At 55.7% G+C, this 16,878-nt stretch overlaps 2 protein-coding genes across 12 annotated transcripts in view; one reads left to right on the top strand and one right to left on the bottom strand.

Moving 5' to 3' along the window:
* Positions 1-346: 346 nt before the first annotated feature.
* C5H6orf120 (chromosome 5 C6orf120 homolog) lies at positions 347-1,493 on the bottom strand. Its single transcript, XM_059401463.1, has 2 exons — positions 1,411-1,493; positions 347-1,118 (listed from the first exon to the last, which is right to left on the bottom strand). The coding sequence occupies exon 2, from the start codon at positions 1,079-1,081 to the stop codon at positions 509-511; it is 573 nt and encodes a 190-aa protein (XP_059257446.1). The 5' UTR covers positions 1,082-1,118; positions 1,411-1,493; the 3' UTR covers positions 347-508.
* The window catches only part of WDR27 (WD repeat domain 27), a 144,395-nt gene continuing 128,747 nt past the window's right edge, over positions 1,231-16,878 (top strand). For 7 of the 11 annotated variants that reach the window (XM_059401449.1, XM_059401458.1, XM_059401450.1 and 4 more), the window contains exons 1-2: positions 10,057-10,543; positions 10,711-10,946. In XM_059401449.1, coding sequence (XP_059257432.1) covers positions 10,357-10,543; positions 10,711-10,946 — 423 coding nt within the window. In that variant the 5' untranslated portion in view covers positions 10,057-10,356. The other 4 variants (XM_059401452.1, XM_059401453.1, XM_059401459.1 and 1 more) reach the window with 4 other exon arrangements.

Genomic DNA, 16,878 nt, shown 5'->3' with positions numbered 1-16,878 from the left:
ACAGGGGCTAGTCTTTGCGGGAAGCTGGGCTGATCCGAACTGTTTCCGGCCTATCCCGGGTGGCGAAGCGGTTACTCGGTGATGGGCGGGTCTGAACTACGGGTGGCCCCGGGAGATTTCCAAGGGGCCGGACCACCTTCGGGGCGGCCGGTACGGGAGGGACCCGGGTCTGTCCGCAACCCCGGGAGGGCGCCGCTCCCGGGACCTGGGGAGCGAGCCAAGCCCCGGAAAGGAGGACCTTCCGGACGCGCTTCCACGCCTGTCCGAGCGCGCCGGCGTGTCCGGCCGCCCGCGGACGCCCCCGCGCCCCCGCGCCCCCGCAGTCAGGTCAGCCACGCGGCCAGCGAACGGAACGAGGGGAAACGCTTTATTGCGCGCGTCCCGCCACGGGGATTCGGACACCGGGAGGAGCCCACTCCCCGCTGGCCCGTCCGTCCGTCCGTCCGGGCTGCGAGGGGCCAGGACCGCATGGCCTGGGTCTTCCCGGGGGCCCGTGCCCGCCCGCGGCTCAGAACAGGACCTCCAGCACCAGCTTCAGGAGGCTGATGAGGACCGTCCAGAGCACCGACTCCTCCTCCGGGGGCGCGTCCTCGGGGGCCTGCGCGTGCCGGTGCCCCGGGGCCCCGCCGTCCGGGGCCGCCGCGTCGGCGAACGGGGCCGGCTCCGCGCTGCGGTCCAGGTACACCTTCATCTCGAACGCGCTCTCGCGGTGCGACGGGTGCCCGTACACGCCGATGCCCACGGGCCGCCGGAAGTGCGCGGGGATGGCCACGGCGTCCGCGCCGCACGTCGCGGACTGCAGCGCGTAGTCGTCGAAGCTGGGCTGCAGCGTGCTGTCCGACACGTAGAGGTCGGCGTCCCCGCTGACGCTGCGCATGCGCAGCACCACCCGGCCCTCGTGGCTCAGCCTCAGGTAGCTGTAGTTCCCGGCGCCGACCTGGCCCTGCACCACGTGCAGCAGGACCCAGGCCCCGGGCGCCTCGTCCTCCTCCGGGAAGCCCGCCGGGGACGCCGCCTGCCAGGCCAGCAGCAGCAGCAGCAGCAGCGGCGGCAGCAGCGCGCGCTGCCAGGCCGCAGCCATGCCCGCCGCCTGGGTCACCCGCTCCCGCGCGGACGTCCTGCCGGAGCACCGAGGGCGCGCTCAGCGCGGGGGCGCGGCGCCAGGCCGCCGCTCGGGGCGGGTCCCCGGAGGCCCGCGGAGGACGGGGGGCGGGGAGCGGCGGGGGAGGGGCGGGGAGGGGGCGGGGAGCGGCGGGCGACCGAGGAGGGAGGGGGCGGGGACGCCGCGGGGGAGGGGGGAAAGGGGAGGCGGCAGGGGGAGCCCGAGCGCGAGGCCGGGCGGAGGGCAGCGCTGGGGGCCACGGTCCTGCCCGGAGCGCGGGGCCGCGGGAGCCCTGGCCCGGTACTTACCGCCGCTCCCGGAGGGGTCCCGGGTCTGGAGCATCCGGGCCGAGGCTGGGCCGCCGCGCCGCAGCAGCCGGAAATGAGGCGGCGCCCGGAAGCGAGGCGGCGCCCGGAAGCGCGGCATGACCCGGAAGCGGAAGCGTCCTGGGCCTCTGGCGGAAACGACGAGAGGTTGTGGGCGCGGCGCCGCGGCGGCTGGTAACCAGGGCGACGGGGCGGGGTGGGGCGCGGAGGGCGTCCCCCTCGCGGGCCGCGGGGAGAGGCAGGTGCCCCCGAGGCGAGCCGGTCGCGGCGCCCGTCCCCGGGCCTCGGCGCCCGCAGAAACCCGAGGCCTTCCGAGCGGATTCGGAGGCGCCGCGGCGGGGAGGGGCCGGGCCGGGCCTTGGACCGGGTCCGCGCGAGCCTCTGCGCTCGGGTCCCCGTCCGGGCGCGGCCGCGGGCGTCCGTGCGGTCCCGCCGCGGACGCTGGGGCCGGGGCGGCGCGTCGCGGGCCGCTGCGGGGGACGGTACCGCCGGGGCGTCTGCCCGCCCGTGCGGTGCCCCCGCCGGCCGCGCGCAGCCCGGGAAGCCGGTCGGCCGGGGGTCGCGAGCCGCGGCGCGGAGCGGCCGGAGCGTCTCTCGCCCTTTCCCTTTAGGAGCAGTTGTCGTTCCGGGGGCCCGCGCCGCCGAGCGCCTGCAGCGAGTCTGCGGGTTGGCCGCCCGCCCGCCGGTTCGAGCCCCGGGGCGGCCGCTCGGCTCCCGCGCGGCCCGTCCACCGCCAAGGACGCGGCCGGTTTGCCGAGTCTGGGACGAGCTCGCTCTCGGCGCGTCCTGTCGCGGGGACGAGCGCTCCAGCGGCCTCGACACGCGTGACCTGCGCCCGTGGGGTCCCCGGCTTCGTGGGCTTCCCAGATCCCCGGAGCTCCTCGACCTTATTCGCCCGAGGCCTTGTGCTGGGCCTCGTGCAGCTGCACTTGGGCCCCGTTCGATCCGGGATCCCGTCGACAACCTCCGCAGTCCGCGGTCGGGAGTCTGGGCGGCGCGGGGCAGGACGCGGGGCCGGACGCGGGGCCAGGACGCGGGGCGGGACGCGGGACGGGACGCGGGGCCGGACGCGGGGACAGGACGCGGGGCGGGACGCGGGGCCAGGACGCGGGGCGGGACGCGGGGACAGGACGCGGGAGGGATTGCAACCAAGGGGGCCGCTGGAAATCCGGGGCTCCGGGAGCTCAGAGCTGAGAGGCGCTCACCAGGGCCCCGGAGGCAGGGCCGGAGAGAACCCGGAGTGCGTTCGGCTACCACGCCTGTGTTGTCTGGGCCCCGAGGCTGCCCCGGACGGTTCACATCCCCCCGCGGCCGCTGAATCTGTTCAGTCACAAAAACTCAAGTGAATAAACTTAAAGATCACGTTGGCTCTTGGGTGGTGCCGAGTCGGGCTGCGTCCCCAGCAAGCCTGGGAAGGAGCTTGGCTGAGCTGTAGGGACCGAGAGGCTTCTACGGGGCAAGGGCATGAGAGGGGCGGTGCTGACCACGCGCTGGTCCGGGCAAGGCCGCCTTTCTCGGGGAGCAGAAGGGGTCTGTGGGCCCGACGACCCCACTGCTGTGAGCAGGAGATTCCCGGCCGAGTGTGAGAAGTTGCACTCCTGGGGATGGAGACTGCGGTGAGATTACGTATGAGGTCTCGGTCTGCTGCTGCGGGGTTTAGCACCGCGACTGCACGCGGCTCCTGCTCTCTCTGTAGCGATCAGATGCGGCTGAGTGCTCACCTCGAATCCCGCCAGGGTACATAGCGAGACAACAGACACGTTTCCCCTTTCCCAGAGCTAGACATTAATCAGGTATGTAATTGCGTGTGTATCTATATACACTTGACCTCTGAACAAGGCGGGGGTTCGGTGTGCCCCCTTCCCGTCCCCCCATATGGTGGGAGATCTGTGTGTAACCTCTGGCCCCCTGAAACCTGGCCGCTGATACCTTACTGTGCGGGGGAGGCCTTCCCCGTAGTGTGAACAGTTGGCTGACGCACACTTCGTGCGGTGTCTGTCCTGTGTCCTGTGTTCTTACAACAAGCTCCGGGAGACGAACGCTAAGGAAGGTGTGTTTACGGTGCTGACGGACTCTGTGTCAGTGGGCCTGCTCAGCTCCCACCTGTGTTGTGGAGGGACAAGCAAATCTGAGGAATGAGCTGGGTCACAGGAGGACAGCGAACGGGGCCAGGCACATGGGGCGGGGATGTGGTGTACGATGAGCTCCAACAGCTGGGCTGGGCCACGGGTTTGGTCTTTATCTTCAGAAAGACGGGCAGCTGTTGGCAGCATCGAAGCAGGACATTGCGTTCATACCTCAGAGTTCAGTCATTCCTTGATGGTGGGTCCAGAAGGAGCTCCTTACGGACCTGAATCCCCCTCAGGCTGCTTACGGACAAGTAACAAGGACTGGCCTGGGAACCGGTGCATCTCAGAGAGAACTTCCCGTAACCCAGCAGCCAGCACCCTACGGGAATGGTGGAGCCCGGACAGTGAAGGTGGTGCCTCAGGTGCAATGCATAGTGCACGAAAGCATCCGGCTACAAACCTGAGAAACCTGCACCGGGCTTGGGAATTGGTCCTGAGTAAATGCAGGTGATCATGCCGCAGCTCTGGGAACATGAGACGTGGGCATCCCACAGCCCTGCGGACCGCGGTCCTCACTCCCTGCCTCCTTCCCAGAGGCGTCTGCGTCCAGCCCCGCCGGCTGCTAGACCGCTGCTGCGCAGACACGATTGTGTACGTGCTGTCGTGAATCTACCCCTCTTTCCTCCGGGCTGCGGCCCGTGGGCGTTGGGCTGTTTCCAATTTTGGACTCGGGGACAATGTGGCTTTGAGCAAGCTGATGGGTGTCCTGCGGTCCGCGTTTCTTGCTGCGTGTGTCCGTGGTTCCGTGTGTCCTTGGCGGGGAATTGCCCGAGGTCCGTGCTGGTTCCAGCTTACCTGGCCCCTCCCACGGGGTTTGGAAGCTCATCTGCACTCCGTGTTCTGTTCTTAGTCTTTTCGGTGTGAACCATTCTGGCCTGTGTGTGTGGTTTTCACCTCTCGTTTCAGTTTGCATCTTCTCCGGGTAGTTGGCCGTTTGGAGGTCTTTCATGAAGGGCCTTGTGCACATTCTTCTGTTGGCTTCTCTGTCTTAGGATCTGTACGAATTCTTTGTACGTCCTGGGTGTCTTGGTCAGCTTTCGGTGCTGTCCGTCTTCCCTACTCTGTGGCTGGTCTTTTCATTCCCCGAATGGTGTCTTCGGAGGAACATAAGTTTTGTGTTTGTGGATTTGTGTGCTACAATACGATATTATCGTGGATGGATGTTACTGAAATTTCTACCTTTCTTGACCATCTAAATGGTAATATAGACTTAGACAAACATGGTTTTTTTTTTTTTTTTTCTTTCTCAGTATCTGTTCCTTTTATGGCAATAGTACTTGCATTTCCTTGAGAGGCACATCTTTTCCCTCTCCTGGCCAGGCCCCAGGAGATGTTCATGACATGTGGGGCTGACTTGTCAGCACAGTTTTATCCTTCTGATCACATGGTAAATTCAAAGATGAGAAATGGCCCCAAATGGCCCAAACTCAATGACCTCAATGTTGAGGCTTTGGCAGGAAGAGATGGTCACCTTTCCCAGGGTGCCGGAGCTTGAGAGAGTGGCTGTGGGAGCCGCTGGCCAGCAAATGGCAACAGAAAGGAGAAAGGAGAGCCAGATAGACCGTCACGGCTCAGAGACGGAGAGGCCAGGCCCGGCTGGCTCAGGCTGCTGCACGGAGCCCTGCACACACCTTGCAGTTAAAGGCCTGCCCCTCCGGAGATGCCCTTTCTTCAAGGCCCATCCGGCTGAGCTTTCTCTTATCTGCACTGGGAGGGTTCTCACTGACAGGCAGAGTAGCTGTCATGGTGTCTACACTGTGTCCCACTGAAGGTAAGGACCACCATTGCGTTTTATATTCTACTTAGTGCTATTTTGGACATCCTGAAGAAATGGATCTTGGGAAATGTATAATGATTTGCTTGTTTTAAGTTTATAGAATGAACATTTATGAATCAATATCTAGTTCTTTTTTTTTTTTTTTAAATTTGACAGATCACAAGTAGGCAGAGAGGCAGGCTCCCCACTGAGCAGAGAGCCCGATGCGGGATCGGACCCTGGGATCATGACCTGAGCTGAAGGCAGAGGCTTAACCCACTGAGCCACCCGGTGCCCCAATATCTAGTTCTTAAAATATTTTGATACACATTACCAAATAGCCATAGCTTATGCATATTTATTTTCTTACCAGTGGAAAAAGTCTGCACAGGATATTTTTGTTTTATAATTTTAGTTATTGCCAAGTTGGTAGATGAAAAATGATATTCTTTTGTCTTATGTTGTATTTCTAGATTACTAATTTTTGTTGGGCTCTGGTATTAATCCTCTTGTGAATTTATTGCTCCTGTTTATTTTTTTATTTTAAAAAAAGTCTTTTTTTATTTTGTGTTTTTTTCCATCATGATACATGTACTCCGTCATCCGCATCACCCATCTCCCCCAGGCCCCAACCCATCTCCCCTCTGGTGACCAGCAGTCTGTGCTCCGTAGTTGAAAGTCTCTTTTTTGGTTTGTTTCTCTCTTTCTCTCTCTTTTTCCCCTTTTGTTCATTTGTTTTATTTCTTAAATTCCACCTGAGTAAGACCATCTGGTGTTGGGAGAAACCATTTTGTGCTTAGTGTAACACTCTCTGCGTCCGTCCGTGTTGTCGCGAACGGCGAGATTCCGTTCCTAACCGTGGCCGAATGACACTCTGTTGTGTGTCGTCTTCTGCAGCCGTTTATCAGTCTGTGGGCACTTGGGCTGCGGCCATTACTTGGCTATTGTAGATGTAAACATAGTGGTGCATGTCTCCTTTTGAATTAGTGTTTTTGTATTCATTAGGATAAATTCCCAGTAGTGTGATTATTGGGCCAGAGGGCAGGTTTGTTTGTGTGTTTGTTTACTTGAGAGAGAGAGGAGAGAGGGAGAAGCAGCTTCCCGGCTGAGTGTCTCCACTCAGTATCAGTATCCGCGCGTCTGCCGGATGCAGAGCTCCATCCCAGGACCCTGACATGATGACCTCACCCAGGCAGATGTGTAACCAACTGAGCTGCCCAGGAGCCCTCATAATAGGGCAGTTCTATTTTTAACTTTTTGAGGAACTTCCGTATTGTTTTCCAGAGTGGCTGCAACTGTTTGCATTCCCACCAGTGCACGAGGGTTCGCCTTCCTCTGCATCCTCTGTGACACCGCTTGTTTCTTGTGGTGTTGATTTTAGCCGTTCTGACCAGTGTGAGGTGATACCTCACATCTTCCTCGTCCATTCACCAGTCGATGGACACGTGGGCTGTTTCTGTAGTGTGCCTGTTGTAGAGATGCTGCTGTAAACACGGGTGCACATATCCCTTTGAATTAGTCCTTGTGTACCTAGTAGTGCAATGCTGGTCATAGGGTAATTCTGTTTTTAACTTTTTGAGGAACCTCCATGCTGTTTTCCAGAGTGGCTACACCAGCGTGCGTTCCCACCAGCGGTGTCAGAGGGTCCCGTTTCTCCGAGTCCTCGCCCACACCTGCTCTTTCTCGTGCTGTTAATGTTAGCCGTTCTCACAGTGCGAGGGGTACCTCACTGAGGTTTTGGTTGGTATTTCTCTGATGATGAGTGATGTCGAGCACCGATTCATGTGTCTGTTGGCTGTTTGTACGTCTTCTTTGGAGAAGTGTCTGCTCATGGCTTTGGGTCATTTTTAATTGGATTATTCATTTTGGGGGTGTTAAGTCAAAAAGTTCTTTATAGATTTTGGATACCAGCCCTTTATCTGACATGTCATTCACAAATATCTTCTCCATTCTGTAGGTTACCTCTAAGTTTTGTTGACTGTTTCCTTTGCTGTGCAGAAGCTTTTTATCCTGATGAAGTCCCAATAGTTCGTTTTTGCTTTTGTTTCCCTGCCTTTGGAGACAGGTCTTGAAAGCAGTTGCTGCGGCTGAGGTCAAAGAGGTTGCTGCCTGTGTTCTCTAGGATTTTCGTGGACTCCTGTCTCACATTCAGGTCTTTCATCCGTTTTGAGTTGATCTCGGTGTGAGGTGTGAGAGAATGGTCGAGTTTCAGTCTTCTGCCTGTGACTGTCCCGTGTTCCCAGCACCATGTTGAACAGGCTGTCTTCTTTCCATTGGACATTCCTTCCTGCTTTGTCAAAGATTCGTTGACCCTAGAGTTGAGGGTCCACTTCTGGGCTCTCTATTCTGTTCCATTGATCTACGTGTCTGTTTCTGCGCCAGGACCACGCTGTCTTGGTGATCACAGCTCTGTTGTAGAGCTTGACGTCCGGAATTGGGATCCCCTCTTCATCCGTTTCCCCCACCCTCTACTACCCCCCTCCCCCCCAGTTTCCTCTCTGTACTTAAGAGTCTTTTCTTTCGGGGGGAGTCTCTCTCTCTTTTTTTTTTCTTTGTTTTTCTCACACGTAAGTGAAATCATGTGATACTTGTCTTTCTGTGGCTTATTTCGCTCAGCATAATACCCGCTAGTTCCATCCACATCATTGCAAATGGCAAGATTTCATTCTTCTTGGTGGTTAGTGATACTCTCTTTACACATATGCCACATTTTCCTCATCTCTTCAGTGGGGAGATTCTTTTTTTTTTTTTTTTTAAGATTTTTTTTATTTGACAGAGATCACAAGTAGGCAGAGAGGCAGGCAGAGGGGGAGGGGGAAGCAGGCTCCCCGCTGAGCAGGGACCCTGATCTGGGGCTCGATCCCAGGACCTTGGGATCATGACCTGAGCTGAAGGCAGAGGCTTTAACCCACTGAGCCACCTTGGCGCCCCAATGGGGAGATTCTTAAACATTTTTTAAACAGTTATAATTTTTGATATATTCTTACACGTTTCGTACAATATTTTATGTTTGGGGGAAGCACTTGGTGGAGCCACACAGTCATTTCACTGCATCTGTCGGGGTCCCTCCCCTCATCACCAGCTACATGCTGGCCCCAGTGCTGGGCACTGGTTCCTTTAAAATAGTCAAACCTACAAAGCAAATTGTGGTACCCTTAAAACATTTAGCTATTTTTTTTATATGAAACTGCTTTCCATGTCTTGGCAGTTTGCAAGAGTAATAAAACCAAGTTTATGAATTGGAGAAGATTGTACATTAAAATATCGAGAATGTTTTTTTTTTTTCTCACAAGCTCTTGCAGAATTTTCAAGTCTATGACAATTGCGTCTCGTTCGCTTTAACAGAGACCTTTTGTTCTGTGGGAGCGCGCAAGCTCTCCCTGACGACTGACGACTTTACCGCTCAGATCTCTCCGCTCGCCTGGTCCGTCGGCCTCACAGAAGCTGTGGTCAGGGTTTCCCGTCGGGTCTCCTGCCGGCGTGCTGGCTGCCTGCTTCTGGGGCGCTTCTCAGTAGCGTAGCTCGGGCGCACAGTCTTGTAGGTCTGCTTTGTGCTGTTCAGTCGTGACCACTGTTCCCCGCGCTTGAAGGTGCCTGTGGCCGACTGTCAGCGCCTGGGTGCTGTGTCCTGTGGGCTTAGCCCCCCGTCAGGTGTCCTGGAGGCTTTCTGTGGGAAGGCCCACCCCGTCCGCGGTCCTGGAAACTCTTGGGCCCATCTGAGCTGGCACCGTGGAGCTGCAGGATTGCAGCCCGGTGCCCTGACCCCAGCCCCGTATTTTGCCTCTGAAGGGGTTACTTGGGTCAGGGTGTGTGAAGGCCAAGGAGGGGCACATAGCAGGTGTTTGTGGCACTCAGCTGAGACCTGACTGGGGAGAGGCCGGCAGGTGGACAGCTGGAGGGGAAATCTTGAGACAGAAGAGACATCCGAGGTGAGGAGAAACAGCTCTTCTCTTAGAGCCAGGAGCAAACCAGCATGGTGGGTGCGGAATTGAGATTTGTTGGCCTTGAGGGCCGCCGTGCTGCCGGGCCCGGGGGAGGCTGCCCTTCGGGAAAGAGGTGGTGTGGGCAGTCTGTGGTGTCCTCACCACTGTCGGGGCGGGGGTGGTTTCTAGATTGTTTTGTAGATTTGTGTGATCTTTCTTTTGGGTATTGAGGCCAAAGTCCTCTTGGAGGAGGCCAGGCCTCGGTGTAGATTGGGTGCGAGAGAACAGGGAAGGAAGGGCTGCCATTCGCGTGGGCTCGTGTCCCTGGAAACCAGAACATGTTTCTGCTGTGAAGAGAGGTCTGGATGTAGAAGGGGTCAACCTGAGAGTCATCCGCTGTCCAGGCTCCCTGAGCCAGAGCCCTGTGCCTGGAGCGGGGACCGGGCCCCTCTCTCCCTCCCTGTCCCTCCTCATCCTGACGTGTCCGTTGCGCCAGACTGAAATGTGCGTTTTCCCGAGTAGCTTCGTTCAGCAGCCTTCACCAGCCCTCCGGCTCTGACCCGAGCTGAAGCGCAAGCCTCTGTCTGCTCCGTTGCCGAGCACAGCAGGCCGCCCCACTGGACGACGTCCCCTCTTGTAACTTCATCCCGTCGCCGCTGGGCACTGCCACCTGGTTTTCTTCTGCCTGGACCGCCCTTTTCCCCGTGAAGCCAGCGTGTGACGCACAGCTGGTCCTGTGAGTCCACTCGGCCACCATGGTGACCAGATGGTTAAACCCTTTGTCCATAGCCACGTCGGCACACTCTGTGGGTGAGCTTTTCAGGCCTAATGCCCGGAGTGAGGCGCGGCGGAGCGGGATCAGGGCGACTGGAGGACAAGGGAGAGCGCCTGCGAAGTCCTTAACCGGGAAGCGGGCAGGCTGAAGCGGCTTGTTAGTTCTGTCAACGTTTCATTCATTTGTGCTTTTATAAGAGGGAGTCAGGGAATCAGCGACTGTATCACCTCAGGTAATCGACTTAAAGGACACGATGTTGTGTCACCGTTGAACAAACCCAAGGGAGGCGGCAGGGGCCTCGGTTAATGTTGCACTTCACGACCAGCTTGCGTGGAGATTTGGGAAATGATTTCGTCTCTCGAGGTCCTTGTAGTGGTGAGCAATGTCAGTAACGACTTTCTGTTCGCTCCTCAGTGCTGGTGCCGGGCTCGTGCGCGGAGGACCAGCCTCATCGGCACCTCCGGGAGGTGCTGTCGGCCCGCTTGCCGGCCGCGGGAGGCGTGTCAAGCAGGAAGAGGGGCTGCGAGTCAAGGTCTGTTGTAAAGCCCGTGGGATGAGTAGCTGTCGTGTGTGTGTGTGTGTGTGTGTGTGTGTGTGTGTGTTTGTGTGTGTGACCCCTCTGGGACCTTCAGTGATGACTTGGGAGTGGGGAGGGGTGGCGAGTAAGTGGGTGTGACGAGCTGTGGTGTCTGCATTCAGTGCCGTCCCGTGGTTGTCCTCTGCACACCTGTGCCCTCAGATCGCAGATGGAAGACGCCCGAGGGATTCTCTGTGCTGATGGCGGCTGCCTCGGTGATGTGCTCACAGAGAAGGGCCTGGTGGCCCCGAAGGAGCCTGTGGCCCACGTCCAGCTTGCTTGTAGCGCTCAGTACTGTGCTTTCCCTGCAGATGGGAACACGCTTTGTGTGTGGAGCACCGAGGACCCTTCGCACCAGGTATCTAGAAAGGCGTGTGTGTGTTTCCTTGGATCCGGTAACACAGGCGGCCTTGTGCTTGCCTGCCCGCTGCTCGGATGCCCCGGGGCCCTCCAGGACCCACTGCAGGAGAGATGCAAACCCTGTGCCGGTGGTGGCGTCCCAGAAAGCAAACAGCCTGGAATCACCTGGTTAAAGAACGTTCTTGGGTAATGGACGCATGAAGTGTTGGTGTGAATGTGACCCAGACAGGTTCAGTTTGTCGGTTTTACAGCACGTTCAGGAGGGTCACTGCATCTACTGCCGAATCTTTTACATGAAGCTGACAGTTTTAAAGACACTAGTTTTCATTCGGAAATTGCGTCATGGCCGGTACCCTTATGGGCAGGCTCTTGACAGCGGGTCTCCCTGGGTTGAAGGAGTGAATCCGGAGTGAATCCGGTGTCGGGACCCTCTTTCTGCTCACTTCGGGCTTCGGAGCCAGGCCCGTGTTTGCCCGAGTTCCCGGCGCTCCGTCGGGGGCAGGACGCGCTCGCGGTGGTCCCCGGGAGTCCCCGAGCGATGCCCCCACCGAGTCTCGGCCGGTTTAGCGCGTTTCTGCGCACGACTTGCCACCCGCGGGCGGGCTCTGGCCGCGGGTTCGCGACGCGTCGGTCCCTGGGCGGCTCCGGGCCTCCTTCTGGCGCATTTTGGTGCCGCTGCCGGGGCGCAGGGGTGAGTACGTCCGGGTCGGCGGGTCACGCCGAGAGGGTGTCCGGGGCGCTGCGGGGCCGCGGGATCCGGGCTTGTTCGAAGGCCACGTGAGGCGCCCGCGCGGTCCGCGTCCGTCTGTCCGTCCGCGGATCCAGGTCGGGGCCTCCCGGCGCGGGCGGATGCGGGCGTCGGGGCGCTCGACGGCGCTGAAGGCGCTTCCAGGTTTGGACGTGCCCCTTTGTGACCGGCGCCCCGCGGCTGCGGCCGTCTCCGGCCAGGTCGTCTGTCCGTCCGTCCGTCCGTCCGTCCGTGTCCGCGCGAGCTCTCGGCCGTGCGCGCCGCGGCTGCCGGGAAGGAGCCGGCGCGTCCTCTCCTCTCCCGGGAGCCGGCGCTTCCCGGGACCGTCGCCGCGGAGCTGACCCGCGCCGGCCCGGCCGCGCCCTGCTCGTGGCCACGTCGGGGCCTCCCGGGACCGTCGCTGCGGAGCCGCGTCCTGCGGCCGTCGGTGGCCGCGCGGGTGGTCTCACCTGGCGCCTCGGACCACGGGCCGCCGCCCTCGCTGTCTGAGGCCGGGCCCGTCCGTAGCGCCCGCGCGGGGCCTCGTGGGGGCCGGACTCGGGGCGCGCCGCGGCCGCTCCCTCCGCGCAGGCCTGTGCGGGCTGCTCTGTCCGGCCCGGTCCGTCGGCTCGGCCGCCCGCGCTGGAACCGCCGCCCTCGGCCAGCCCCGTGGGATCTGCGCGTTCGCTGCTGAGGGTCAGGTCACAGGAAACGCTTACCTCGGGGGTATTTTGGCTCCATTTTCCGTTCTAGGGGCTCCTCTTGACCTTTCTTAAAATTGTAAGACTTTATTATTGTATTATTTTTCATATTTTAAAGATGACATATTGGTTCGGCGCAGAGCACGGCGAGCAGAGCAGAGCGGGGAGGGCCGGAGCGGGGAGGGACCGGCTCCGCGGGAAGCGGGGCTCGTCCGGGACCTGGAGATCACGGCTTGAGCTGACAGCAGACCCCTGACAGCGGAGCCCCCCAGGCGCCCCAAGACCTTATAAATGTTTGTAAAGCAGTTTGAGGTTCACAGCCAAACTGAGGGGTGGGTGCCGGGATGTCCTGTGTAGCCCGTGTGCCACGGGTGACCCACGGCCACCCCGTGGTCAACACCCGGCACCAGAATCCTGCCTCGTTGCAGCTGATGACGCTCCGTGGGCACGTCCTGGTCACCCAGAGTCCACAGTGACCTCAGGGGTCACTCCAGGCGCTGCGCATTCTGTGGCTTCGGACCCATGCATAGTGACGCGTGTCCACACTTCGGGTACCACGTGGAGAGTTTGCACGGCCCTAAAACCCTGTGCTCTGCCGCCTTCATCCTTCCTCCCCAACCCCGGCAGCTGCTGAGCTTTCCCTGCCCTTAGGGCTGTGCCTTTTCCCGTAGGTGGGGCCACCCAGTGTGCAGGTTCACACCAGCTTCTCGCACTGGGTGACACGGCCGAAGGTTCCTCTGGGTCTGCTCATGCTTCGACGGCTCATCCGTCTTTAGCTGTCTGGATGCAGCAAGTCTGTGTTTCCCTGCGGCTTCCAAGTTGTGGCGCTTCTCAACAAAACTGCCGTGGACATCCGTGGCAGGCTCGGTGGCCACACGTTTCAGCTCCTTTGGGTGAATACTGAGGAGCACGAGTGCTGCATCATCGTATGCGAAGAGATGATTTGGTGTTGTAAGAAGCCGCCAAACTGCCTTTCACAGCGGCTGCACCGATTTGTCACCCACTGGCAGTGAGTGAGAGACCCACCCCTCCACACTCACACTGGCAGGTGGACTTGTCAGAGTCCTGGGTGTTGTTACCCTGGGCGGTGAGGAGTCGTGACATTGTGGTCTTCATCCGTATGTCCCTGATGACTCATGACGTGGACTTTGCTTTCTTGTCACCTGTGTATCTTCTTTTGTTTGTTTTTTTTTTTTTGACAGAAATCACAAGCAGGCAGAGAGGCAGGCAGAGAGAGAGGAGGAAGCAGGCTCCCCGCTGAGCAGTGAGCCCGATGCAGGGCTCGATCCCAGGACCCTGAGACCATGACCTGAGCCGAAGGCAGAGGCTTTAACCCACTGAGCCCCCCAGGCGCCCCATCACCTGTGTATCTTCTTTAGTGAGGTGTCTGTCATGGTGTTTGGCTCATTTTTTAACTTGGTTATTATTGTTGCCTCCTAAGAGTTCTTTGTATATTTTGGGAATAGTCCTTTATCAGACATGTCTTCAGCAATACTTTATCCCAGTCCGTGCTTTGTCTGCTCATTCTCTTGATGGAATTTTTATTTATTACTTTTTTAAGAGAAGTTGCCAGTTTATTCTTCCCATTATAAAGTGGAAACTAACACTTACTTTCTCTTTTTAAATTTTTTTTTTTGTGTGTGTTATGTTAGTCATCATAAAGTACATCATTACTTTCTGATGCAGTGTTCCAAAATTCATTGTTTCTGCAGCACCCCCAGTGCTCCGTGCAGTCCGTGCCCTCCTTAGTCCCCACCACCAGGCTCACCCATCCCCCACCCTCCTCCCCTCCAAAACCCTCAGTTAGTTTCTCGGAGTCCATAGTCTCTCATGGTTCACCTCCCCTTCCAATTTCCCCCAACTCCCTTCTCCTCTCCATCTCCCCATGTCCTCCATGCTATTTGTTATGCTCCACAAATAAGTGAAACCATATGATAATTGACTCTCTCTGCTTGACTTATTTCACTCAGCATCATCTCCTCCAGTCCCGCCATGTTGTTACAAAAGTTGGGTATTCGTCCTTTCTGATGGAGGCATCATACTCCATAGTGTATATGGACCACATCTTCCTTATCCATTCGTCCGTTGAAGGGCATCTTGGTTCTTTCCACAGTTTGGTGACTGTGGCCATTGCTGCTATGAACATTGGGGTACAGATGGCCCTTCTTTTCACGACATCTGTATCTTTGGGGTCAATACCCAGGAGTGCAATTGCAGACTCATAGGGAAGCTCTATTTTTAATTTCTTGAGGAATCTCCACACTGTTCTCCAAAGAGGCTGCACCAACTTGCATTCCCACCAACAGTGTAAGAGGGTTCCCCTTTCTCCACATCTTCTCCTACACACGTTGTTTCCTATCTTGCTAATTTTGGCCATTCTGAATGGTGTAAGGTGGTATCTCAATGTGGTTTTAATTTGAATCTCCCTGATGGCTAGTGATGAACATTTTTTCATGTGTCTGATAGCCATTTGTATGTCTTCATTGGAGAAGTGTCTGTCCATATCTTCCACCTATTTTTTGATGTGATTATCTGTTTTTTGAGTGTTGAGTTTGAGGAGTTCTTTATATATCTTGGATATCAGCCCTTTGTCTGTACTGTCATTTGTGAATATCTTCTCCCATTTTGTGGGTTGCCTCTTTGTTTTGTTGACTGTTTCCTTTACTGTGCACAGGAGTTTTTAATTTGTTGACTGTTTTTTTGTTGACTGTTTCCTTTGCAGAAGCATAAGAAGCTGCTGCACAGGAATTTTTAATTTTAATGGAAGTCCAGCCTATCGGTTCTTACTTTCATGGATCATGCCTTTGGTGTCTTATCTGAAAAGTTATCACCAAACCTAAGTCATCTGTGTTTTCTCCCATGTATGTATGTATGTATGTATTTAAAAGATTTTATTTATCTGACAGAGAGAGAGAGACAGCAAGACAGTACACAAGCAGGGGTAGTGGGACAGGGAGAAGCAGGCTTCCCGCTGAGCAGAGAGCCTGATGCGGGGCTCGATCCAGGACCCTGAGATCATGACCTGGGCTGAAGGCAGATAGTTAACGACTGAGCCACCCAAGCACCTCCCATGTTATTTTTAAGGAGTTTATGGTTTTCTTCGTTGTATCACCTTTGTCCCTTAGTCAAAGTTCATTTGACTGTGTTTCTGACTCTCTTCCTTCCCATAGATCTGTTTGTCCTCTCACCAGTCCGTACACTTCCAGTCAGTGGAGCTTCCTCATGAGTCTTGAAGGCGGGTAGTGTTAGTCTTCCAACTCGACTGTTGTTCTCCAGTATTATGTGGCCATTCTGGGTCTTTTGCCTCCGTATAAACTTTAAAATCAGTTTGTTGATTTTTTTTTTCAAAATTAAGGTTTATTTCCCCTATATGCATCTAATTCTTGTAGGTCATTACATTCGTCTTACGAAGTTCCGTAACAAAGTTGACCCCACACCAAAGGAGTAGTGCAGATGAAAAGGAATCCCATTCAGTGTCTCCCGTCCATGTTCTGTCAGGACTTTGGTTTTTATCTTGTGATGTTTCCTTCTGTGCTCAGATGTGGTCCACATTTGAGTCTAAAAAATATTTATATTTTAATGGGCTAACTATCAGCTGTAACTTCTTTTATTTTGTTTTGTCTTTTTATTGTAGAACATTTCAAACATAACAAAACTAAGATAGTAAAATGAATGTCATGTACCTGTCACACGTTTTTATTTTTTAATTTTAACTCCAGTATAGATAACATACAGTATTACATATTTTTAATAGTTATTCCTATTTTACCTTTTTTGTTAATCTTCCAAATGTTTTTGACTGGGATATTTTAAAGCCAAGTCAGTATATTTTAGCATTTCCCCTCTACATATTTCAGTATGTATCTTGAACAGATAAGGGCTTAATATCTAGTAATTTTTCAGATATTAATGATTTTAGTTGGTTTATTTGAGTCATGATTTAAAAGACATCTGCTCATTGCATTTTGTTGGTATGTCTCTTATATGCCAGCTTTTCTGACTCAAAGTGCCTACAGAACAAGACACGAACACAGTGACAGCAGTGCCGTGATGCAGCCTTCCTGTCCCAAACTGAGTGCTCAGGTCATTTCTCTGTTGCTGCAAACCGCTGCAGTAAATGTCCTTTATGCTTATTCTTGCACATTTGTGTTTTTATTTCTACACAATATATTCCTACAGATTAGACAAGTCAAATTGTGTGTACCATTTTAGATTTTTAAGATTATGCCAAATTTTGGAATAGTTTACATTCTCATCATTAATGTATGAGAGTGCTCATTCCCCATACCATCACCAGGAGCAAAAAATAAGGACTTCCTTTGGAGCCATGATGGAATAACAGGTTTAAACAGGGACTGTTATCCCCAACAAAAGAGGTACAAATTAAGTGAGCACTATGATTGTACCAACTTTCCACCTGGAGACACCTAAACTACCAAAACTGAAAGAGGAAGAGATAGAAAAACAGACTGATAACCAGCAAATAAATTGAATCAGTAACC

This window comes from Mustela nigripes, chromosome 5, assembly GCF_022355385.1.
Source record: "Mustela nigripes isolate SB6536 chromosome 5, MUSNIG.SB6536, whole genome shotgun sequence".
In the NCBI taxonomy this organism is placed as follows: domain Eukaryota; kingdom Metazoa; phylum Chordata; class Mammalia; order Carnivora; family Mustelidae; genus Mustela; species Mustela nigripes.
Note: the sequence above shows the minus strand (reverse complement) of the source record. Positions and strands in the feature narration are given on the sequence as shown.